Source organism: Hyla sarda, chromosome 1, assembly GCF_029499605.1.
Source record: "Hyla sarda isolate aHylSar1 chromosome 1, aHylSar1.hap1, whole genome shotgun sequence".
Classification (NCBI taxonomy): domain Eukaryota; kingdom Metazoa; phylum Chordata; class Amphibia; order Anura; family Hylidae; genus Hyla; species Hyla sarda.
The window spans coordinates 119,553,433-119,579,248 of record NC_079189.1 but is presented as its reverse complement, the minus strand read 5'-3'; the positions used below and the strand labels follow the sequence as shown (position 1 = coordinate 119,579,248).

General features: G+C 41.7%; 1 protein-coding gene across 1 annotated transcript in view; it reads right to left on the bottom strand.

Moving 5' to 3' along the window:
- GLRA3 (glycine receptor alpha 3) overlaps positions 1-25,816 on the bottom strand; it is a 205,424-nt gene that overhangs the window by 21,192 nt on the left and 158,416 nt on the right. The window contains exons 7-8 of the mRNA XM_056560691.1: positions 14,680-14,894; positions 3,876-4,022 (exon numbers count right to left, since the gene is read on the bottom strand). Of these exons, the coding sequence (XP_056416666.1) occupies positions 3,876-4,022; positions 14,680-14,894 (362 nt within the window). The remainder of the gene's footprint in view (positions 1-3,875; positions 4,023-14,679; positions 14,895-25,816) is intronic.

The following is a 25,816-nucleotide window of genomic DNA, read 5'->3' as shown; positions in this document are numbered from 1 at the left end:
CATAGATGCCAAACGGAATTTGCCCTCTTATGGCCTCTTCCTATTAGCCAAAACTCCGGCAGACAAAGCCTGTCTACCACTGACATGATCATGTAATATTACATGCAGGGGAAGTCTTCGGCCAGTCATAAATTTTTGTAATCTTATCTGATTACAGGTATTGCAGAAGTAGGATTGATAGTGATCAGCCGATCACTGAACCAGATGCCATCCAACAGTCATATTGGGAAATGCCCATCACAAAAAAAAAAAATCTTACATAAGCCTTAAAGGAAACTTGTCATGTTGAAAATGCAGCCCCATCTGTTGGCATTATGTTATAGAGAAAATACAGTTTTGTGGAAAAGTATTAGCATAACTTATTATATATTCATGGTAAATTCTGTTCATTCTGGGATACCGTAAGTGGTCATGTGGGCGGTCCTACTCATTGACAGCTCTCTATGCACACTTACACACAGAGAGCTGCCAATCATAAAGTAGGATTACCAATTTACATGAGGTTTACATGTATAAATGACAAGTTATCCTTGTTAATTTACTTAACCTTAACTTTATTTTAGAATGGAGAACTTAACAGGACAGGTACCTTGAATTTAAGAACAAGCACGCATGGAAAGCAATGAAGGTTATGACCAGCTAAAACCTTCATCCATTTATCTTAGATTCTCACAGAATCACTATACACGTAATTTACCCTGAAATTTGCACTGTTGACTTGAGTCAGTGTCCCATATGTTGGTCCAGCACTTCTCATGCCATTGCTACAACGCAAACTGCCTATGTTCTCATGTTCACCAAGCACTGGCTTAACATTCTAGCATTACAACAAAAATTAAAGCAAAAGGGAAAAAACATAAATACAACTCAAACTCAAACTCAAACCTATTATCACTATATACAATACATTGTATAATGTATAGTATTCATATATAACTGTTCAGAGCAGGATAGTTTTTTTTAATATGAATTTGCTCCTATTCTGGACAGTTCCTAAAATGGGCAGAGGTGTCAGCAGAGAGCACTGCGGTCAGGCAGAAAGGAAATTCAAAAGGAAAAGAACTTCCTGTGGATCATAACAGCAACTAATAAGTACTGGAAGGATTAAGATTTTTTTTATATAAGTAATTTACAAATCTGTTTAACTTTCTGGAACCAGTTGAAAATAAAATCTGTATCTGTATCTCCAATATTAAATTTATATTAGACCTAAAGTGCCATTTTATGCTTTTTCATTCTAGAAAATGACTTTACCTGCAACGCATGCTTTAACACTTTCATATGATAATACAATACGTTCTGTTCAATGCCTTGCTGTTTGCACACTTCTCCCTGTCTAGTGCGGAGTATTAAGCAAATCAATATTTTATTCAGCTGTGGAATTTTGATAAAAAGCTATTTAGAGAAAACTATTTTCATTTCTTGAGTATTGTATCATAAACCTTTGACTAAACACTTGATAACATCTTGCTGGGTCTTTCTATAAAGGCAGCCACTATAAAGATTTCTCTAGTGATTATTTTCAAGGACAGAGTGTCAGTCTATTAAATACAAATCAATTGCTTGACAGTTTGTACAGAAAAAAAGAATGCTGCATGGTTTTCCAATAGTCGGCTAAACCAGGATGCTTTATTCCTGTATAGAGAAACAGCAATTATACAATAAGCAGACAAATAGGTGGAAAAAGAGTGATGTCTTCTATATTGATGCAAGGTTACTCATCTTGGAAGAATCCTAAGGCTTCTTAAGGATATAGCAACTGTATTTGTGTACATCAGTCTTGGAACACAGGCAATGGTTTGAAGTGGTGGAGGAAGCCAAAGGGGCCACTTTCAGGATTTGTAAGCATCCCCCACTCATCAGACATTAATGATTTATGTAAACTACCTGTCATTTATATTAGTGGTTGGAAAACATTTCATTACATGGACACAGTGGCCCTCATTTGCTAAGCTAAAACTGATTCGTTTTTGATGGGTTATTCCAAATTATTCTGGCGCATAGTGTCTGCGACATGTCTGCGCCAGTGTGCAACAGTGTGCACCAGGAAAATCCAACAAACCTGACATTGCATTGTAAAAAGCCAAAAAGGTGTGTGGTCTGCTGCAAAGGGGGTATGGTCAGTCAGAAAAGGGGTGTGATTTCACAATAAGACCTATTTACTATTTGATTCCCAGAAAATCCTGTGAATAAATTTCCACCTAGAAATGGCTGGTCAGAAAATGTTCCCGACTTGTAAATCTGTGAATCCCTATAGTAAATAGAGAGGAATCCTAAAGTCTGAAACAACATTTCACACTTGTAAAAACCCAATGTTCTTGAGGGCCAGTAATGTTCTAAGCTTCTTAATTGGTGGCATAAGCATGTCCATTATTTGCACTTAAAGAGCTTGCTATTGGAGATGGCATACCTACAAGTCAATGTTTAACTCTTTTAAGAAACCATAGAACATGACCAAGGGTTAATAGCCAAGCCAGAATCTCTTCTAAGAGGGAGAGATACCCATCTGTAGACAGCTGCTACTGGTTCTTTCTCCTTTCCAGTAGATTACAATAGGGGCTACAGATGAGTAGTATTGCTCGCGAATATTCGCAATAGAAATTTTATTCGCGAATATCACATATTCGCGAATATTCGGGAATATAGCACTATATATTCGTAATTACGAATATTGTTTTTTTGTTGTTGTTTTTTTTTGTTTTCACAGTACACATTACAGTGATCACCCCTCTCTGCTTCCAGCTTGTATGCTGTAAAGAAGGCTCTAATACTACTGTGTAAGACTGGCGTGCTAATTTCCACATATGCAAATTATCATTTATGCTAATTTTTCATATGCTAATTTTTGCATATGCTAATTAAAACACGAAACACTAATTAAAACTAAATAAAATGCGAATATTACAAATATGATAATTTAGCGAATATATGACGAATATTCGTCCATATATTCGTGAAATATTGCGAATTCGCATATGGCCTATGCCGCTCAACACTACAGATGAGTAACCTTCCATTCTGCAAGAAATTCTAGCTTGGCTATTAATCCCTGATCATGTTTTATGGCTTCTTAAAGCATGGAATCATTGAGTTGTAGGGGTGCTATATCCAATAGCTCATTGTGTTTGGCAGCTACTTTGCATATTTTTTTTAACAGTGGAGCATGAATGGCCTTTCAAGTCTCCATGTGGCTGTTGGCGTTCTTCTCAAGGAGAATCCTTACACCCTCAGTTACGTTTAACAGTCATTCATAAAAAAACAATGGTTCCTATACAAAGTATATATAAAAACCTCTACAGCCAAAGCAAGTTAAAACACAACTTTTAGAAGTGTGTTTTAAATAACAAGGTATTTAAGAAAACAGTTAGTAAGGAAAGTAGCTTAATGGTTCCCACTGAGTCCATTGTTGCTTTGTAACACTGCTGTCCTAGGTTGGAGTTTGACCAAGAGTGGCATCTCCATTAAGTTTGTATGTTTCCTCTGGATATCATGGTTTCTTCCTACACTATGAAATCATACTGATCATTTAATATATCTACTATGAAACTGTCCGTATTTTGTGTGTTTGAAGAAAATTAGATACTGGGTGCAGGGACTGTTGTGAATGGGATCAAGAGGGTTTGTACAGTAATGTAAAATAATGTAAGATAATCAGAAAATATAAAAAATAGAACATAAAGATAACAAGATAAATAGGTTTAAAAGGATGTAGACAACCAGTATGATCGAGCTTCCTAAGGTTCTGACATTTCCTCTAAAACTTTGTAGTTTGTGGAACATAATAGATTATTCACTCTTATAGCAAATGTAAAGATTAGTGAAAAGATGGCTATACAAAATAACAAGAAGCAAAATAATGATGATAAAAAAAATACCTTTTCCTTCTTTCTCTTGCGGCGAAATCTTAAAAGTTCTTTGTGCTGTCTGGATACAAAATTGACTGCTGCATACTCCAATAAGGCGGAAAACACAAATAAAAGACATACGGCCATCCAAATGTCAATAGCTTTAACATAGGACACCTGTTTGAAGAAAACAAAAGCTTATAAGTAAAACTCAATAAGGGCAAGCAGAAAACACTAGTAAAATCTACTTCACACAGACTAGATGTATCAAAACAGATGAAGCATTTTAAGTAATTGGAGTTTAAGTAAAATATTTATAGAAGATAAATAAAGATTGTGGTCACACCTGAACCTTGCAGCCTAAAAAAGCCCAAACAGACCGTTTACACCATATGTGGAGATCAGTATTATAAAGAAAAACATTACATTAAAGACTTTTGATTACATTTGTGAATAATATTATATAAAAATTAGTTGGTGAACCAATAAACTGAGACCATGGGAACCAAGTGAAGTCAAAAACATAAAAAATATTTTTGTCTAAGGACCAGAGTTTTTTCCATGTTCATCAGGGACCCTAGGGCCTTAACCAACATTTACCTTAATGGGGGAATGGTTAATTTACACAACCTAGGGATGATTTGCTCCCTAGATAATATAATGTATCTCGGGGGACTCTTTGAACTTGCATTCAAACAGAACGCATTGAGAGGAGATAAATACAAAGTGATTTTGCATTATAAAGTGTCACTATTTCCTACCATAGGTCCTGAGACTGGGTATTCCTGCCAACCATGTATCATAGTACCTGGCACTGATAAAGGTCTTCAATATACCTTAGATACCAAAGGATACATTCTGTGTAAAGTAGCTGAAGTTCTGTACCATTGGGACATATTTTGTAATTATTTTCTTGTATTTGGATAACACTGGAAAATGATTTAACCCAAAGCTGCTAAATTAATTCTAGTAACTAAAGATAAAAGATTAGTGTGTCCCCCCCCCCCCCACATCTCGCTTAAGACCAGTATTTTGCCATCAAAAACAAAAGGCATGAGTAAAGGTATAATTTCTCAAAAAGAGGAGGTTGAGAAAAAAACAAATCAAGATGTCAGAGAATTATTGTTCCGTTTTTTTCAAAGAAATAAACACATTAGCATCTGTATGTCACACTGTCTAATATTATTCTTTTTAGGCTATTAACATTACTGTTCAGAACAGGAAACATATGTAATGTACAGTTTTTATTTTTGTATTCAATAAGTAATGCTGTTTCTATATTACTGCTTAAGGCTATACACAAAGCAATTTCCACTCTGGATGTACACCCATACACTGCTATGAATAGAGATGAGCGAATTTTTGAAAAATTGGATTCAGCCAATTTGCCAAATTTTCCGAAAAAATGTGTTTTGGTCCGAATTTATTCGTGGCAAATATCTATTAAAAACGGCTATTTCTTGCCTACAGCCTTGCTGTAACATGCATAGAGTGTGTGCTGGGTTAGGGATATATTATTGTTATTCAGTATGACATGCAGATCAGAGGCAACGCTATTAGAATCACTGTCACAGGCACAATGACAGAGCCTGGAGGTGGCATCAGTATGAGGAGACCATATAGTGGGTGAATGACACAGCATGAAGGTGGCGGCAGCATGAAGAGAACATATTGTGGCTGAATGACACAGCCTGGAGTTGGCAGCAGCATGAGAAGACCACATAGTGGCTGAATTAAATAGCCTGGAGTTGGCAGCAGCATATAGTGGCTGAATGACACAGCCTGGAGTTGGCGGCAGCATGAGGAGACCACATAGTGGATGAATGAAATAACCTGGAGTTGGCAACAGCATATAGTGGCTGAATGACACAGCGTGAAGGTGGCGGCAGCATGAGGAAAACATACAGTGGCTGAATGACACAGCCTGGAGTTGGCTGCAGCAAGAGGAGACCACATGGTAGCTGAATGAAATAGCCTGGAGTTGGCAGCAGCATTTAGTGGCTCAATGACACAGTCTGGAGTTTGTGGCAACATGAGGAGAACATATAGTGTCTGAATGACACAGTGTGGAGGTGGCGGCAGCATGAGGAAAACATATAGTGGCTGAATGACACAGCCTGGAGTTGGCAGCAGCATATAGTGGCTGAATGACACAATCTGGAGTTTGCGGCAGCATGAGAAGAACATCTAGTGGCTGAATGAAACAGCCTGTAGTTGGCAGCAGCATATAGTGGCTGAATGACACTGTCTGGAGTTTGCGGCAGCAGGAGGAGACCATATAGTGGCTGAATGACACAGCCTAGAGTTGGCGGCAACATGAGGAGACCACATAGTGGCTGAATGAAACAGCCTGTAGTTAGCGGCAGCATGTAGTGGCTGAATGACACTGTCTCGAGTTTGCAGCAGCAGGAGGAGAACATATAGTGGCTGAATGACACAGCCTGGAGTTTGCTGCAGCATGAGGAGAGCACATAGTGGCTGAACAAAATAGACTGGAGTTGGCAGCAGCATTTAGTGGCTCAATGACACAGCCTGGAGTTTGCGGCAGCATGAAGAGAACAGATAGTGGCCTAATGAAAAAGCCAGGAGGTGACGGCAGCATGAGGAGACCATATAGTGGCTGAACGACAAAGGGTGGAGGTGGCGGCAGCATGAGGAGAACATATAGTGGCTGAATGACAAAGCCTAGAGTTGGCTGCAGCATGAGGAGACCACATAGTAGCTGAATGACACAGCCTGGAGTTTGTGGCAGCATGAGGAGTACATCTAGTGGCTGAATGACACAGCCTGGAGGTGGCGTAAGCATGAGGAGACCATATAGTGGCTAAATGACACAGCGTGGAGGTGGTGGCAGCAGCATGAGGAGAACATATAGTGGTTGAATGACACAGCCTGGAGTTAGCGGCAGCATATCGTGGAGGTGAACATATAGTGGAGAACATATAGTGGCTGAATGACACAGCCTGGAGGTGGCGGAAGCATGAGGAGACCATCTAGTGGCTGGATGACACAGAGTGGAAGTGGCAGCAGCATAAGGAGACTATATAGTGGCTGAATGACACAGCCTGGAGATAGCGACAGCATGAGGAGACCACATAGTGGCTGAATGACACAGCCTGGAGCTGTTGGCAGCATATAGTGGCTGAATGAAGCAGCCTAAAGTTTGTGGCAGCATTAGGAGAACATATAGTGGCTGAATGACACAGCCTCGAGGTGGCGGAAGTATGAGTAGACCATATAGCGGCTGAATGACACAGCATGGTGGTGGCAGCAGCATGAGGAGACTATATAGTACCTGAATGACACAGTGTGGAGGTGGCGGCAGCATGAGGAGACCACATAGTGTTTGAAGGGGAAAAATAGGAAGAAGTTCCTGTGTGGGGCTGCCCTTTTTAGGGCGAGTAACACTTGCCAAGAAGGGAATTAATAATGCGAGAGTAGGGCCTTACAGGGGACATTTTTACCCCCACCGGTTACAATGGACCGGTTGTCCCTTTCACCTTTTGCAGGTCTTTGCATCACATCAATACTTGGTGGTGTAGGTGGCGCATGTTTTTTTTCCCACTGCTTTCCTTTTGTTTAATTTCAAAAATATTTTGGGTACATATATTTTATACTAAGAAAATTATTAAGAGTTAAGTTTAACATAATTCATATCCTCAGTTCTTACTTGTGTTCTGATGCTGAGAAATGTCTGTAACTGGGGAGCAGATCCTTAAATATGTTTAGGACTATTCATATGTGTGAAGTGTTGGTGTGGCACCATGGTCAATCTACTCTGATGCATCAGGAATTGGTGGGTGGAAATCCTGGCTGATCCATGCCTGATTCATCTTCACAAAGGTCAGTCTCTCCACATTTTTTGTTGACAGACGAGTTCTCCTTAGGGTTACTATGGCTCCCGCCACCGGCTCTGATGGCACACTACTGTCCAGGCAGGACAGCATTTTCAGGGCAAACTCTACTTCGTCAAGGTGCATTGGCATGGTCATGTCAAGGTATGCCACCACTTGCTGGTTCAGGTCCTGCTCAAGGTTTACCTGCTGCTGATGAGTTGCTTCACTATGGGGTTGAAGAAAGGTACTCATCAGCAACTGTAGACTCAGGCTGCTGCTGATGGAGCTGGTACTGCTCCTGCCACCCCACCCCTTCCCAGCAGCCATGGCAGTGGAATGTGAGCGCAGAGGGCCCCACGAGTCGGACCTGCGGGAGGATGGACGATGGTGCAGATCAGTCAACTGACTACGTAGGATGTCTCTGTAGTAGGTCAGTTTGTCCTCCCTCTCAGTGGATATAAAAAAAGGCGCCCATTTTGTGCCAGAAGGGTCCAAGAAGGTGGAGAGCCAGAAGTCATCCCACTGCCAAATGGTGACAATTTGTCGGTCACTATGCAAGCAAGTGAGCATGCATCATGCCATTTGTGCAAGTGACTCGGAGGCATTCGGTGGGACTCGCTGCCTCCATTTCTACTGCATACTGCCTAGGTGTGTCTGGGTTCTCTGTCTCGCCTTCCTCATAACCCTCTAGGTCATCTAGCTGCTCCTGCTCCCCCTCTCTTGTCAGATGACTAGATAAACCGCCCATCTCGCAAAACCTAAACTGTGACCACTGTGACCCTCCCCCTCCTTCTCCTCCAGTTCAGCCCCCACAGGGCTCATGTGGCCTTGAGATGTAGGCTCCATGTCTCCAGTACCCTGACCAGCCATTGTTTCCAACACATGTTGTAGTAGATGAAGCAGTGGAATGACGTTGTTCATCCCATAGTCCTGGTGACTGACTAATAATGTGGCTTCCTCAAAAGGCCTGAGCAAACGGCAGGTATCACGTATGAGCTGCCACTGGTTGACATTGAAGTTACACAGGGGAGTCCCCCTATCCGCTTGGATCATCAAGAAATCGGTGATGGCTTTTCTCTGTTTGTATGTTCTGTCCGACATATAGAGGGTGGAATTCCAACATGTGGAAACGTTGCAAATCAGACTATGTAGGGGGATGCCGTTGTGATGCTGCAGCTCAAGGAGGGTGTGCTTTGCGGTGTACGAGTGGCTGAAGTGCATGCAAAGTTTCCTTCCCATTGTGAGGATGTCTTGCAGATAAGGGGAACACTTCAGGAACCGTTTGACAACCAGATTGAACATGTGTGCCATTAGGGAACATGTCTCAGCCTTCCTTGTGGCAGAACAGACAAGATGTTCTTCCTGTTGTGGTTCCCATTTCCAGTTTTCGTGGAGTAAGCCATGATTTGATTTCTTGATAAATGACTCTTAGCAATTCCTCCCCTGTGTGACTCCATTTGCCAAGGCAAACTAGGTGAAGAACAGCGTGACACCGCCGTGCCCTGCACAAATGGTATGCTGGAGGGGCACTGAGACTTGTCCGTGCATTAGAGGCTGAGGAGACGGTGGAGGATGAGGAGAGAAGTCGCAGAGGCGTGACCTGTCCAAATTGCTGTTGTGGCTGTGCAAGAACCACATTCACCCAGTGGGCCATAAAGGACATGTATTGTCCCTGACCGTAATTACAGCTCCACACGTGGTCGCTGCCGTGCACTTTGGTGCACAACAACAGGCTCAAGGACTGGCCATCCTTCTGTTCCACAAAATTGTGCAGGGCTAGTACTGCCTTCTCCACAAAGAAATGACTGCTTGGGACTTTCCACCTTGGCTCGGCACAAGCCACCAATTCTCTGAAAGGTGCAGAGTCCACCACTTGAAAAGGGAGGGACTGCAGCACTAGCAACTTGGACAGGAGCACATTCAGCTTCTGCACCGTTGGATGAGTGGGCACATACTGTTGTCTCTTAGACATGGCTTCACCGATGGATTGCTGATGGAATGACTGACTCGAAGTAGGAGGAGCAGGAGCATCTGTAGCAACAGAAGGAGGGTATGACATCAATCTCCCTTCGACTTAGGTGTTGGAGCTTTGGCTGACTGAAACAGAGAGTGGCGTGCCACTGGGTGATGCAGCAAGCTGGACAACCACATCGAAGCCATGGTTCTCCCAGTCTGCTTTAGGGTGATGCTGCATATGTTGACGCAGGACCGTAGTGCCAACATTGGCCACACTTCACCTTCTGTCGACACATCTTGCATGTGGCCAGGTTAGCCTCCTCTGGATGCTTGATGAAAAACTGCCACACAGCCAAGTAGGTAATTTTCCCACCTACAGTCCGCACTGATTGACTGTTACTGTCACCCACTCCAGGAACCCCTGTTCCACTACCTCCCGGGAAGGTAGGCTGCTGCAAAGCAGGTGGTCTACCCCAGGCATCTTTGGCTCCAGACTTTCCACTTCTGCCACTATGCTGACTGCCAACCATGCTACCACCTTGCTAGCTCAGCTGCTGCCTCAGGGGCAACCTGCAACCCTCTTCTCCTGATGATGATGAAGCCCCTTCTGCACCTCGCTCCCAAATGCGATCGGCTTCATCATCGGGTTGTGTCTGCACGTCACTGATGTTCCCCTTAGGTTCCTCAAAAGAGTCTGCTTCAGGAGCCTGAACGCTTGCAACACCATCTCACACACCACTCTCCTCATCACTACTTGCCCGCCTAGCGGAGGAAGTGGCAGATGTCTCCTACACTTCTTGGCTGGGCAGCAGCTACTGACTGTTCTCTAGTAGATCGTCCTCACTAAATAGTGGAGCTGAATCCACAGTATAAGATACTTCTGTGGGGGAGGGAAAAGCATAGGTCAGAGGCAATGGGAGGACAGGGATTGCACCTGGGCCATGCCAACTGTGGGTTGTGTCTGAAAAAAAAACAACCGACTGTGTTGACAGGGGATGTCAGATGTCACTTGTGAGGAAGTGGATGACCGTGTTAACCAATCAATGATGGAAGATGGGTTGCTGGTCGAGACTTCTAGTTGATACCAGAAGCTCAGGCCTTTCGCTGCGACTCCTGCTGCCACTCACCCCTAGTCTGCTGCGACCTCTGCCTGATGAATTTAGGGCTCTGCTACTCCTCTGTGCACGTCCTGGCACTTCTTCTTAGCCTGACATACGTAGTGCGTATATGAGGGGAGTACAATACGCTACCCTACGCTCAAAACAGTATTCGTTTACACCCCCAGCAGGTGTGTACTTTTGGCTGGCCTTTCACAGTATCTAGGCCCTTAAGACTTTAACAAGAACAAAATGGTACACCACTTAGATGTATGCGCAGGTTACACTTAATGGAGGACAATATGCTTTTAATGCTCTGCTCACCCTAACTGGCTGGCTACTATTAGCTTTCAGTTGTTGTACACACCAGTGCTGCAGCATGCAGTCGCTGTGTACGACACCCAAAATTGTACTTTCTCTCTCAATCTCTCTCCCTTCCCTATCAGTGCTTCTAGGCTGGATTTGGGCTTGAGGTGAATCGCTGCTGTAAAAAGCTTTTCTGTGCAACACACTGCTCTCTGTCCCTCTCTGCAATATAATGCTGATGTAACTGGGAGGTGTATCACTGCTGTAAAAATGCTTTTCTGTGCAACACAAACTGCTGTCTGTCCCTCTCTGCAATATAATGCTGATGTAACTGGGAGGTGTATCACTGCTGTAAAAATGCTTTTCTGTGCAACACGCACTGCTGTCTGTCCCTCTCTCTCTGCAATAAAAGGCTGAAGTGACTGGCCGCAAGATGGCTGCCGATTATATAGGGCTGTGACATGGGGTGGCTGGCTGCTGATAGGCTGCATGCTGCATGTGATTAAGGGTCATCCCGCCTACCTGCTTTCCCAGGATTCCTTGCCGATGTCCTCACATGTGATTCCGCCATTTGATATGCCCTGGAGCCTGGACTTCACTAAATGGAGTTTAATTAAGTTATTTGCGCCATCGAATCGTGGTGATATTTGCATTCGTTGCAAATCAAATTTTTCCTGAAATTCGTAATGAATGCAGATTCGGCAGATTCGATTCACTCATCCCTAGCTATTATCCTTGTGCTTTTTCTAATGACTTGCTGCTGACCCCTGTCATTTTTCCTTGGTCGACAAGAAGTGAAGTAAAGTGTTGACTACCTGTAGTCATTTATATGTATTCATTCATACGGAGCTGAAGTGTGAAATATAAAAGGTGAATACACATATAAACAAGAGAAGATGTATACATCAGAACATTATTTCAGAAACCACTAATCTCCGGGCAGGGAGGTTGCTAAAAGGCACATGGAGGTGGCACATGTGCTCAACCATTCTGCCTAAAGGGACCCAAAGGCAAAGAAGACACCAGCATTATAAAATAATGGTACATATTTTACGTTACAGATTTTGCAAGCAAAGGACCTTCAGAAAACTCAAATTCTCTTTTGATTAGTGATACTTTGTTAGTAAATTTAGGCTACATACTCAAAGGGAACCTGTCAGGAGGTTCATGTTGCCAGGGCCAGATTTGAGACCTCCAAAATGACTTGGAGCCCCATTCCTAGATAGCGTTAACACTATGATTTATATGAATATTGCAGCATTTCAGAGTACTATAAATCATAAATGTAAGAGGGGGGCCTTTCTATGCTAGTAATTTTGGGGGCAATGATGGAAATTACATGTATAACTTAAGTTTAAGATTAGAACTCTCCCACTTAAGAGCTCACAAACACAGTGGGGTATTTCGACATAAAGCATTAGAAATTGCTCATATTGTCAATTATTTTTGAGAAAAATAAAACATCTAGGGGATAGAGATAAAGTTATCCTTAGTGTATCCAGCAAAGCTACATCGGCAAATCAAAGTAATTTAGGCTTTTGTAGCATAAAACCCCCATCTATTATTCATTGGCCATATATCTAACCTAAAGATGGCTAGTACAGCAAACATTTGTAATGAGTCCCATTTTAGCTCACAAAGCAAAATGAGCAGGAAAAAGCAAAATATTACTGCAAACTATTACAGAAAAATCTATAGAATGAAGAGTAAGGAAGTATACAAGAGATAGCTTCCTTGGGGACAGATAAGCTGCTAATGACCATCCAGACTCAAATGTCGTTTAGGACCTAATGCTTGAATCTGGCCATCATCAGCACAATTGGTGTGGCTTTCATATTGATACTTTTCAGTGAAAATATTTAGATACCTACAACAAAATTTCTGCATTATTTTATTTATTCTTTGTTGGTATGTTTATTTATAGGCTTCTTAAGTACCTTTGTTATTATTCTGGTTTTATTTACCTGTTTTTAAAAACCTTCACCTGGAGCCTGATTAATGAAGCCCAGCACAGAGGGGAAGTGGGGAAGATTGTTATAAGGAAGTCACACAGTGTAGTCTGGGCTCTTCCCTAGATCGCAGATTGATGCAAGGGGAGAGACGCCATGTTCCTTTGCAAGACGGGCACACAGCAAATGGCTGTGGTGGACACACAAGGGCATACCAGTGACCAAATGACTGAGTTCTTGTAAGAGCCGGTCTGAGGAGTACAAAGAAAAGCTAAGTGTGAACTGGGTCTTATAAGGTTGCAGGTTGCATGTTTTAAAGGGGTACTCCACTGTTGCAGCGTTTGGAAAATGTTGTTACAAACGCTGGGTGTGGGCTGTGGGGGTGGTAATGTCACACCATGCCCCCTCAATGCATGTCTATGGGAGGGGGTGTGGCCATGAAGTCACAACCCCCGCAGCCCGCACCCAGTATTCAGAACAAAATGTCCCGAAAGCTGGGGCAGTGGAGTACCCCTTTAACTGGCAGGGATTAGCCCACCAGTTCGCAGACGGGGTCTGTATTGTGTATATAGAAAAACCTTTACAGTATAATATATTTATTTCCTTGTTGCTGTTGGTAATTGAATCAGGATGATGTAGTTAATTATTGTAATGTTGCTATATTTTTGTTTTTGATTTTTTTATTTATGTAAATTTTCTCCTATGGGTTTTCATCTCTTCTAATTTCCATTGATAATATTTTCTCCTTTTTGTCATAGTTATTTTGACACCAAAATAACATTTTATGTGAAATGTGCTAAATCATCATTAACAGAATTATCTTGCTCTTGTTTACCATTAAAACCTATGTCTCATTTAGCATCATCAACGCTGTCATGATCTAGACAAGTGCGAGATGTACTCATTTGTGGAAGTTATATTTTGGGAGTTTGCAATTAATCTCTGTCTTGATGTTAATTTCTTTGCTTCATATAACTAAAAAAAAAGTTTTTGTTTTTTTTAGCTTAGCAAACTCATTTGTAAACATTGTATTAGAAAAATGCAATGATAAGGTAATAAGACAGCACTCACCACGGTCGTAGCTTCATAGCCTTTATTTGGGGAAAGCAGGAAACAGAGATGCGGTGTCAGGCAGGTGTCATGGCAAGGACGCTGGGGACCTCAGCGTGGAGGTCCCCGGCATCCTTGCCATGATACTTGCCTGACGCCGCACCTCTGTTTCCTGCTATCCCCAAATAAAGGATATGAAGCTATGACCCTAGTGAGGGCCGTTTTATTACCTTATCTTTGCGTATTTGAACTGTCTATCTTTCTTATTCCTCTGCCGTGATATTGCACTTCTCCGGACTATCAGCAGTGCCGGTCTCTTTCTCATTAGACTCAGACATTGTATTAGAAAATTCTTATATAAGAAAGCACATTCCTTTATGTATTAGTCAGAGCGCAGAACAGTTACAAAGGATTTCTGTGTATTACATAGAATCGTCAACGCTTACATTTAAAAGAAAATTGTGCAATGCTTCTTATCCCTTTTAGTTGAGCTGCAGAGAAACTGAAATCTTGCGTCTAGGTTTCCCGACAGTCTACAGATTATTGCTTGCTATATAGCTATTTTACTTGTTTTCTTTTCAGTATGGTATGATAAAGTATTTATGGTACTTATATAATAACTTTTCTTTATGTTGCTTACCTTAGGCAGTGAAGCTCTGGAACCAGAACTCTGTGTTGTCATTGTAAGTACAGTAGTGATACCTAAGGCAACTCTGGCTGGAGCTGCATCCATGTTGATCCAAAAGGAGACCCATGATAATATGACAATCAAAAGACTGGGGATGTACATCTGAATCAGGTAGTATCCCATCTGCCTTTCCAGATGGAATCGAACTTCAATGCATGTAAACTTTCCTAGTGGAAGATAAAAATTAAAGAGAAAAATACTGAAAATACTGTACAACTAAAATTGGTACAACAAATCTGCTAAATTCTCAAATCTGCTAAATTCTGTTGTGCATTTTCGGGAGATATTTATGCTTTCAACATATGGTACACAATGCAGCAAGTCTTTCCTTTTAATAATCAAATTCTCATGAACATTTTTGTTATGTTTTAAAATACAAAGCCTTTAACAAAACACTTTTCCCTTCTCTTCAGTCTGTAACATTTATATTGGGTTATCTAATGTCTTGATGCAGGCCAAGAGTTTGTATCACCTAAATAATAAATAGTTAAATGTATAGGTGTATGTCCTGGGGCCCCTACTCTTCTCCATGTATACTTTTGGCCTTGAATAGATCATAGAGTCCCATGGCTTCATGTACCACTTGTATGCTGATGACACTCAAATCTACCTTTATGCTTCAGATTAACGATGAGCGAATTTTTGAAAAATTAGATTTGGCCGATTTGCCGAATTTTCCCAAATAATTTGTTCTGGTCCGAATTTATTCGCGGCAAATCGCTATTAAAAACAGCTATTTTTGGCATAAAGAGAGCCTCAATAGGGGTGTAGGACACTTTGCCTTGCAGAGTGTGTGCTGGGTTAGTGAAATAATACTGTTATTCAGTATGACATGCAGATCAGAGGCGTTGCTATCAGAATTGCTGTCACAGAGCGGCACAATGACAGAGCCTGGAGATAGCATCAATATGAGGAGACCATATAGTGGCTGAATGACACAGTGTGGATGTGGCAAGAGCATGAGGAGACCATACAGTGGCTGAATGACACAGTGTGGAGGTGGCAACAGCATGAGGAGAACATATTTTGACTGAATGACACAGCCTGGAGTTGGCGGCAGCATGAGGAGACCACATAGTGGCTGAATGACACAGCCTGGATGTGGCAAAAGCATGAGGAGACCATATAGTTGCTGAATGACAAAACGTGGAGGTGGCGGCAGCATGAGGAAACCATATAGTGCCTCAATGACACAGCATAGAGGTGGCGGCAGCATGAGGAGAACATAAAGGGGCTGAATGACACAGCCTCGAGGAGGTGGAAGCATGAGAAGACGATAAAGTGGCTGAATGACAGAGCATGGAGGTGGCAGCAGCATGATGAGACCATATAATGGCTAAATGACACAGCCTGGAGATGGTGGAAGCAGGAGGAGACCATATAGTGGCTGAATGACACAGCCTGGAATTGGCAGCAGCATGTGGAGACCACATATTGGCTGAATGACACAGCTTGCAGTTAGCAGCAGCATATAGTGGCTGAATGACACAGCCTGGAGTTTGCAGCAGCATGAGGAGACCATATAGTGGCTGAATGACACAGCCTGGAGGTAGCGGAAGCATGAGGAGAACATTTAGTGGCTGAATGACACAGCCTGGAGTTGGCAGCAGCATGAGGAGACCTCATAGTGGCTGAATGACACAGCCTGGAGTTTTTGGCAGCATATAGTTGCTGAATTACACAGCCTGGAGTTTGCGGCAGCATGAGGAGAACATATATGCTGAATGACACAACCTGGAGGTGGTGAAGTCATGAGGAGACAATATAGTGGCTGAATGACACCGGGTGGAGGTGGCGGCAGCATGAGGAGCTCATATAGTGGCTGAATGACACAGCTTGGAGGTGGCAGAAGCATATGGAGACCATATAGTGGCTAAATGACACAGCGTGGAGGTTTCAGGAGCATGAGGAGAACATATAGTGGCTGAATGACACAGCCTGGAGCTGGCATCAACATGAGGAGAACATATGGTGGCAGATTGAGACAGCGTGGAGCTGGTAGCAGCAGCATCAGGTGTCCTGAAAGTGGTGCAGCGGGTGGCAATACCAGTACCCAGTGACAAAGGTGGGTGAAAAAAGGAGAACTTGGCATCAAATGTGTGGCATTAGGTGGGTGGCAGGATCAGAATAGTAGCTGAGGCATGTCGGCAGAAGAAAACAGTCTCTTTTGTAAAAGTGTTGCACAAGTAAGTATTGAGGATATGCATTACATAAAACTTAACATTTAATAATATGATCAGGATAAAATATATGGACCCAAATTATTTTTTTTTAAATCAAACAAAAGGAATGGTGTGCAAAAAACACCATGTGCCACCTACACCACCAAGTATTGATGGGATGCAAAGACTTCTAAAAGGTTGAAGCGAACAACATATGGTTCATTGTAACTGGTGGGGGTAAAAACTTCCATTGTAAGGCCCTACTCTCGCATTATTAATTCCCTTCTTGGAAAGTGTTACTCGCCCCAGGGTTTTTAGGTGGAAATAGGGATTGGTTCCTGTGTGGGGCTACCCTTTTTAACCCCTTAAGGACCACGGGCGTACGGGTACACCCTGACGCCCTGGTACTTAAGGACTGTGGGAGTTTCGGTTCCCACAGAGCGGGGACCGGAGCGGGATGCCTACTTAAACCATTCAGGAGGCATCTCGTGCAAAAGCCTGGGGGGGTCCTGGTCCTGAGCAAATTTGTGGCGATACTGGGCTGATCGGTTCTCTGGTACCCGATCGCCTGGAAAATAGGCATGATCTGAGCTGTCATAGACAGCCCAGATCATCCTAAAGGATAGGAGCGAGGTGGCAGGGGTGCCATCTCCTACTATCCCCTGCGATTGGCCAGTCAGGCAGTGACAGATGCAGCAGTGAAGATTGCCATTAAGTGATCTTCACTTCTGCTTCTAGGTGTTTCAAATCTACAATGCCTTTGGCTGTCTGGGCATGCTGGGAGTTGTAGTTTTGCAACATCTGGAGGGCCACAGTTTGGAGACCACTGTGCCGTGGTCTCCAATCTGTGCCCTTCTAGATGTTGCAAAACTACAACTCTCAGCATGCCCAGACAGTCCAGGCGTGCTGGGAGTTGCATTTCTTTAACAAGCAGCCCTTGCAACATCTGGAGGGCCACAGTTTGGAGACCAATGTGCAGTGGTCTCCAATCTGTGCCCTTCTAGATGTTGCAGAATTACAACTCCCAGCATGCCTGGACAGTCTCGGCATGCTGGGAGCTGTAGTTTTGCAACATGTGGAGTGCTACAGTTTGGAGACTACTATACAGTGTTGTCTAAACTGTAGCCCTCCAGATGTTGCAAAACTACAATGAAAAGCATGCTGAGACTGTCCAGGCATGCTGGGAGTTGTAGTTCGGCAACATATGGCCCTTCAGATGTTGCCGAACTACAATTCCTAGCATGCCTTGGCAGTCTGGGTATGCTTGGAGTTGAAGTTTTACAACATCTGGAGGGCTACAGTTTGGACACCACTAGTGGTCTCCAAACTGTTCTCCTCCAGTTGTGGCATAACTACAATTCCAAACATGCCTTTTGGCTGTCTGAGCATGCTGGGAGTTATAGTTTTGCAACAACTGGAGGCACACTGGTTGCGAGACACTGAGTTAAGTAACAAACTCTCAGTGTTTTGCAAATGAGTGTTTCTCCAGCTGTTGCAAACTACAACTTCCAGCATGCACTGACAGGCCGTACATGCTGGGAGTTGTAGTTTTGCAACAGCTGGAGGCACACTGGTTGCGAAACGCTGAGTTAAGTAACAAACTCTCAGTGTTTTGCAACCAGTGTACCTCCAGCTGTTGCATAACTACAACCCCCAGCATGCACGGACAGCCAAAGGGCATGCTGGGAGTTGAAGTTTTGCGACAGCTGGAAGTTTGCCCCACCCCCATATGAATGTTCAGGGTACATTCACATAGGCGTGGGTTTAGAGTGAGTTTCTCGCTGCAAGTTTGAACTCTGGCAAATTTTCCGCTGCAGCTCAAACTACCAGCGGTAAACTCGCTGTAAACCTCCGCCTGTGTGAATGTACCCTAAAAACACTACACTACACTATACTAACACAAAATAAAAAGTAAAACACTACATATACCCCTACACAGTTACCTCTCCCGCCCCCCAGTAAAAATGAGAAACGTATGGTACGACACTGTTTCCAAAACGGAGCCTCCAGCTGTTGCAAAACAACAACTCCCAGCCCAGTATTGCAGGCATGCTGGAAGTTTTGCAACAGCTGGAGGCACCCTAAACAGGGGGAAACACTGCCTTAGGGAAATGTTGGTATCAGAGGCAAGTTTAATTCTTGCATCCTGGATAGTACCTATGCAAATTCCTAAATTAGGTCTCAAATGTGCATGGCACTCTCTAACGTTGGAGCCCTGTCGTATTTCAAGGCAACAGTTTAGGGCCACATATGGGGTATTTCCGTACCAATTTTGGAGGGCTTTTTCTCCTTTTACCCCTTATAAAAAAGGTAAAGTTGGGGTCTACTACAGCATGTTATTGTAAAAAATATATATATTTTTTTTACACTAACATGCTGGTGTTGCCCCATAGTTTTCATTTTCACAAGAGGTAAAAGGAAAAAAAGACCCCCAAAATCTGTAACACAATTTCTCCTGAGTAGAAAGAAATACCCCATATGTGGACGTAAAATGCTCTGTGGGTGCACAACAAGGCTCAGGAGTGAGAGCGCCATATTTGAGGTGATTTGCACAGCGGTTCTGACATTAACGCAATAAAAAAAAAAAAAAACACTCACACGTGACCCCATTTTGGAAACTACATCCCCCACGGAACGTAACAAGCCTTAACACCCCACACGTGTTTGAAGAATTTTCGTTAAGGTTGGACATCAAAATGAAAGAATTTTAATTCACTAAATGCTGGTATTATCCCAAATTATCCCAAATTTTTCATTTTTACAAGGGGTAATAGGAAAAAAGCCCCCCAAAATGTGTAACACCATTTCTTCTGAGTATATAAATACCCCATGTATACTCAGAACAGAAGGAGCGCAATTTGGCTTTTGGAGAGAGAATGTGTCTGGAATTGAAGGCCATGTGTGTTTACAAAGCCCCTATGGTGCCAGAACAGTGGACCCCCCCCCCACATGTGACCCCATTTTGGAAACTACACCCCTCACAGAATTTAATAAGGGGTGCAGTGAGCATTTACACCCCCTAGGTGTCTGACAGATTTTTTGAACAGTGGACAGTGGTCTGTGAAAATGAAATTACATTTTTCATTTGCACAACCCATTGTTCCAAAGATCTGTCAAATGCCAGTGGGGTGTAAATGGTTGCTGCACCCCTTATTATATTCTGTGAGGGGTGTAGTTTCCGAAATAGGGTCACATGTGGGGGGGGGGAGTCCACTGTTCTGGCACCATGAAGGGTTAATAAATGCACATGGCCCCTAACTTCTATCCCAAACAAATTCTCTCTCCAAAAGCTCAATGGCTCTCCTATTCTGAGCATTGTAGTTCATCCGCAGAGCACTTTACATCCACATATGGGGTATTTCATTACTCAGAAGAAATGGTGTTACAAATTTTGGGAGGATTTTTCTCCTATTACCCCTTGTGAAAATGAAAAATTTGGGGTAACACCAGCATTTTAGTGAAAAAAAATCAAATTTCATTTACACATCCGACTCTAACGAAAAGTTGTCAAACACCTGTGGAGTGTTATAAGGCTCAATGTACCCCTCGTTAGGTTCCTTGGGGGGAGGGGGGTAACGTTTCCAAAATAATATGCCATGTGGGTTTTTTTCTGCAGTTTTTTTTTATATTTTATTTTATAATTTTCAAATTACAAAAAGAGATAAAAGTTCTGTCATCCAATTCATTATACATACAAAATACAAAATATTTCTCCCCCCCCTTCTTACCCCCAACCAACCCATCCCCTTGTCCTACAAACATTGCCAAATGTAGGGGCACAGAATCAGGAGGCCAGAAAACAACCATATAACTCCCCCCACCCCATATGTCTCCCCTTTATATAAACTACTATGTGAATGTCACTTTTAATATTTCATCTCACAGTTGTCCAGTATCTCCCTTTCAACTGTTCCACTCCAACCTGTCCTCCTAACTCTGCGCCCCCTCACATCTCACAAATTTAGAAAAAAAAAAAAACTTCTCTACCTCTCCTCCCCCTCCCTCCTTACAATATAACTTTCTATCCTCCTCATATTTTTATACCATTCAGCACAGCTAGGGCTTCTAGTGGAAATCCAATTTTTAACAATCAAAAAACGGGCATAGAATAACATTCTTAAGCATTTTTATTTCCTTTTTACTGGCTTTAATACATGTATCCTTACCCAAAAGTGCTATTAGGGGGGAAAACTCCATTCATACACCAATTAGCTCCTCAATTTTGCAGTATATTTCTCTCCAATAATTAACAATCTCGGGGTAACTCCATATTACATGTATTTGTCCTGCTCTCTCTGTACTGCATCTATTACAGTTACTTCCTTCCCTGATACCTATCCTTTCCAGGAAGCAAGGTGTATAATCAAGTCTATAAACATTATTAAATTGTATTAACCTATAATTCAAATTAGGAGATACCATGTTGATGTTTTTACGTACGTATTTCTTTACTGGAGCCAATCTCCTCCTCCCATTTCTGGAAGCTCTTATGCTTCAATTACATTTTTTCTAGATTTACCAAAACTGTATACACATATGAAATATGTTTTTTATTTATTTTACCACCCATTATTTATTTTATATTCTCTGAGAATACTGAATATATGCATCCTCCATTACTAATAAATTCAGTGAAAGCATTTTTTAAGCCTCTATATTCCAACCATCCTCCCTCCTTTAGATTGAATTCTTCTTTCAGTTCGATCCATTTTTTGAATTTACCTCTCACCCATACATCTTCTATCCTAATACACCCCGTATTGTTAAATGGGTTTAACTTTCCAAGCTCCTTTACTTTGGGAATATTCAAATTATCCAGCAATGGTGCCCTAGCCATTATTCCCTTTAAAGCCATCTCTTTCCTAAATACCTTCCATGTTTTAACCAAACTTTTAACCATCAAGATCTTCCTCCATTTAGCCTCTTCTAGCTTCCCCGATTCTAATAAGTGGAATAGATCCATGAATGTCACACCACTATCATATAGTAAAAAATCAAAGAAAGCAACATTTTTACATTCAGTAAAAAAATAGATTCATCCTGCCAAAAAATACTTATATATATCTGGAAAGTCTATCACTCCATTCTCCTTTTTTTGACTTAAGTATTCCAGTTTGCCCCAAATCAATGAGTTAAAAATTGAAATAATTTTTCTAAACAACCTAATCTCGCACCAAATTGGTGCAGATCCAAATATGTACAGAATCATTGGCATCAAGACTGACTTAATCAATATTATCTTTTCCACTTTGGATAGGTTAAAATCATTCCATGTGTTTACCTTTCTTTCCATGTCCTTGATTAATTTTAAAGTGTTTAACTGATGGTATTTTCCTATCTCACTTCAGATATATATATATATATATATATATATATATATATATATATATATATATATCCCCAGATATCTAAATTCCTCTCCTTTATTTATTACGCTTAGTACATATGTCCTCCCTATATTTTCGCCTCCCATTGGCATAATAAACGATTTTGATCAGTCTATTGCCAGTCCAGAAAACCTACCGTAACTACTTATTATTTCTATCACTCTTGGTAAAGGTTTTTTTGGGTCCTCGAGGAACATCAAAATATCATCTGCATACATTGTAATCTTGTAATCTTATTAATCAAGGCCATTCATCTTATATTAGGTTTCCCCATATCCATAAATCTCTGTTGACCTTTGAAATTTGCTTTCTTTCTACTTTTCTTAATCAAGTATGTTTCTAATTTTTCTTGTTTCTCTTCCCAATCCCTTTTATTCTCATCTGAGCTATCCATAAAATGTTTTTCCCTCTTATAAAATTATTTTTTCTAATTGCATGTAGTAGTTCCCCCCGTAAAAATGCTTTCCCACACAATTTGAGCTGATGCTGTGTCCCAGTTCCTGTAAAAAAAAAATTCCTTTAAGGCTAAGATTCTACTTGTATTTTTTGTGGCCCAAAAAAACACAAGAAAAAAATGCCACAACATTTTCCTGTGTTTGGCTTTTTTTTTTCTTGCGTTTTTTCTTGCGTTTTTTGCATTCGAGTGGAAATTGCTTTTTTGGCCCCTTTGGCGTTTTTTTTGGTACCCAATATTTGTTGGGTACCAAAAAAAAAAAAAGAATGCCATAGTGATGGAAAAAATGTATTTAACAAAATGTATATTTTTTATAACAGAATTTTAATTAACTTTTAATAAAGTGTGTATGTGTGTGTTTCAATTTTTTCTTTCAATTTGTAATTTTTTTTAAGGTAGTACTACTACTCCCAGCATGGAACAGACTGTTCCATGATGGGAGTAGTAGTACCTGTACTAATAGACATATTGCCCTGGGTGTCCGTCATGACACCCGATGCGATAGTCCATAATATAGCAGAGATGCGGAGCGGCTCTATACAGCGCTCGCATCTCTGCTCTGTACTCCGGCTGGCCAGTGATGTGAATAGAACATCACTCAGTTATATTTTCCGCCCAGAGTGGGGATTGGCCAGATCCTGCCAGCCAATCACAGCTCTCAGCGGAAAATATGAATCAGTGATGTTCTATTCACATCCCTGGCAGGAATACAGAGCAGAGATGCGAGTGCTGTATAGAGCCGCTCCACATCTCTGCAATAGATAGGACGCATCGGGTGTCAGGAGTGATACCCGCTGTGATCTGTCCTTAATAGCAGGTACTACTACTCCCAACATGGAGCACAGTCTGCTCCATGTTGGTAGCAGTAGTATCTGCAGTTAAGGAAAGATCACAGTGGATGTCACTCCTGAAACCCGCTGTGATCTTCCTCTATTATGTATAGATGCAGGAGGCTGCTCTTCTATGGTCCCCTGCACTGACGTTTATATACACCTATTCATATTTCCCAAAGAGAGTTGTGATTGACTGAAACCATCTGGCCAATCACAACTCTCTGCAAGAAATATGAATAGGTGTATATATACGGCAGTGCAGGGGAGAGCGGCCGGCCACATCTATACATTATACAGCAGGATCGCAACTGACCCCAGCAATCTTTCAATTAGTACAGGTAACTACTACCCCTATCATGGAACAGTTTGTTCCATGCTGGGAGTATTAGTACTACCTAAAAAATTTAAAAAAGAAAGAAAAAAAGTGAAAAAAAAAACCACACACGCACACTACATTTTTATTATTGTCGGCTGCATTTTTAGTGTCCTGCCCGCACGCATAAATTGATCCCTGTTTTAAAAATTAATAAAAATGTTGTTCTAAAAAAGATACATTTTGATAGACACAAGTCTTCACTACTGTATCTTTGTGGCACGGTACCCTACGAAATATAAATAGAAAAGGTATCTCCATCACTTTTTTGGATAGCTAGTCCAAAAAATAATAAAAAACGCCAAAGTTAAAACCCACATGTTGTTTTTCTTGGCGTTTTTTCACTCCTATAGACTTCTATGGAAGAAAAACGCTACGATTTAAGGGAAAAAAACGCCATAGGAAACATGCTGCGACTTTGCAAAACCGCCAAGGAGCTAAAAAAAAAGTGAAAAACACCAAAAGGATTAAAAAACGCCATGTGTAAAAAGAATTTAGCGATTTCTCATTGATTTACAGCTAACATCTGGCCGCAGTGTTTTTTGGCCGAAAAAACGCCATGCGGCAGAATTGGCGTTTTTCTTGGTGTTCCCCCCCCCCCCCCCAAAAAAAAAAAAAAAAAACAAGAAGAAACTTAGCCTTACTGTTGTTTTATTATCTCATTATTCAGAAGATCAAACCAATATGCTTTGATTCTACATGTACTCGCTAGATTTCCCATTCCCGTATCGATCTTAATACTTAACGGAGAATGATCGGAGATACACGGAGTATAATAATTAATCTTTCTAATCTTTAACCCCTTAATGACGCAGGACGTATATTTACGTCCTGCGCTGGCTCCCGCGATATGAAACGTCACATCGCATCGGTACCGACGCTAATCAACGGCCGGGACCCACGGCTAATACCACACATCGCCGATCGCGGCAGTATGCGGTATTAACCCTTTAGAAGCGGCAGTCAAAGCTGGCCGCCGCTTCTAAAGTGAAAGTGAAACCGTCGCGGTGAAATCGCAGCGTCCCAAACAGCTTACAGGATACCGGGAGGGCCCTTACCTGCCTCCTCGGTGTCCGATCGACGAATGACTGCTCCGTGCCTGAGATCCAGGCAGGAGCAGTCAAGCGCCGATAACACTGATCACAGGCGTGTTAATACACGCCAGTGATCAGCATGAGAGATCAGTGTGTGCAGTGTTATAGGTCCCTATGAGACCTATAACACTGCAAAAAAAGTTTAAAAAAAGTGTTAACAAAGGTCATTTAATAAAAGTTTGAATCACCCCCCTTTTCCCGATAAAAAAAAATAAAACAGTGTAAATAAAAAATAAATAAACATATGTGGTATCGCCGCGTGCGTAAATGTCCGAACTATAAAAATATATAACTAATTAAACCGCACGGTCAATGGCATACGCGCAAAAAAAATTCCAAAGTCCAAAAAAGAGTATTTTTGGTCACTTTTTATACCATTAAAAAATGAATAAAAAGTGATCAAAAAGTCCGATCAAAACAAAAATCGTACCAATAAAAACTTCAGATCACAGCGCAAAAAATGAGTCCCCATACCGCCCTGTACGTTGAAAAATAAAAAAGGTATTGGGGTCAGAAGATGACATTTTTAAAGGTATAAATTTTCCTGCATGTAGTTATGATTTTTTCCAGAAGTACGACAAAATCAAACCTATATAAGTAGGGTATCATTTTAACCGTATGGACCTACAGAATAAAGATAAGGTGTCATTTTTACCGAAATATGCACTGCGTAGAAACGGAAGCCCCCAAAAGTTACAAAAGGGCATTTTTTCTTCGATTTTGATGATTTTTTTTTCCGTTTTGCCGTGAATTTTTGGGTAAAATGACTAATGTCACTGCAAAGTA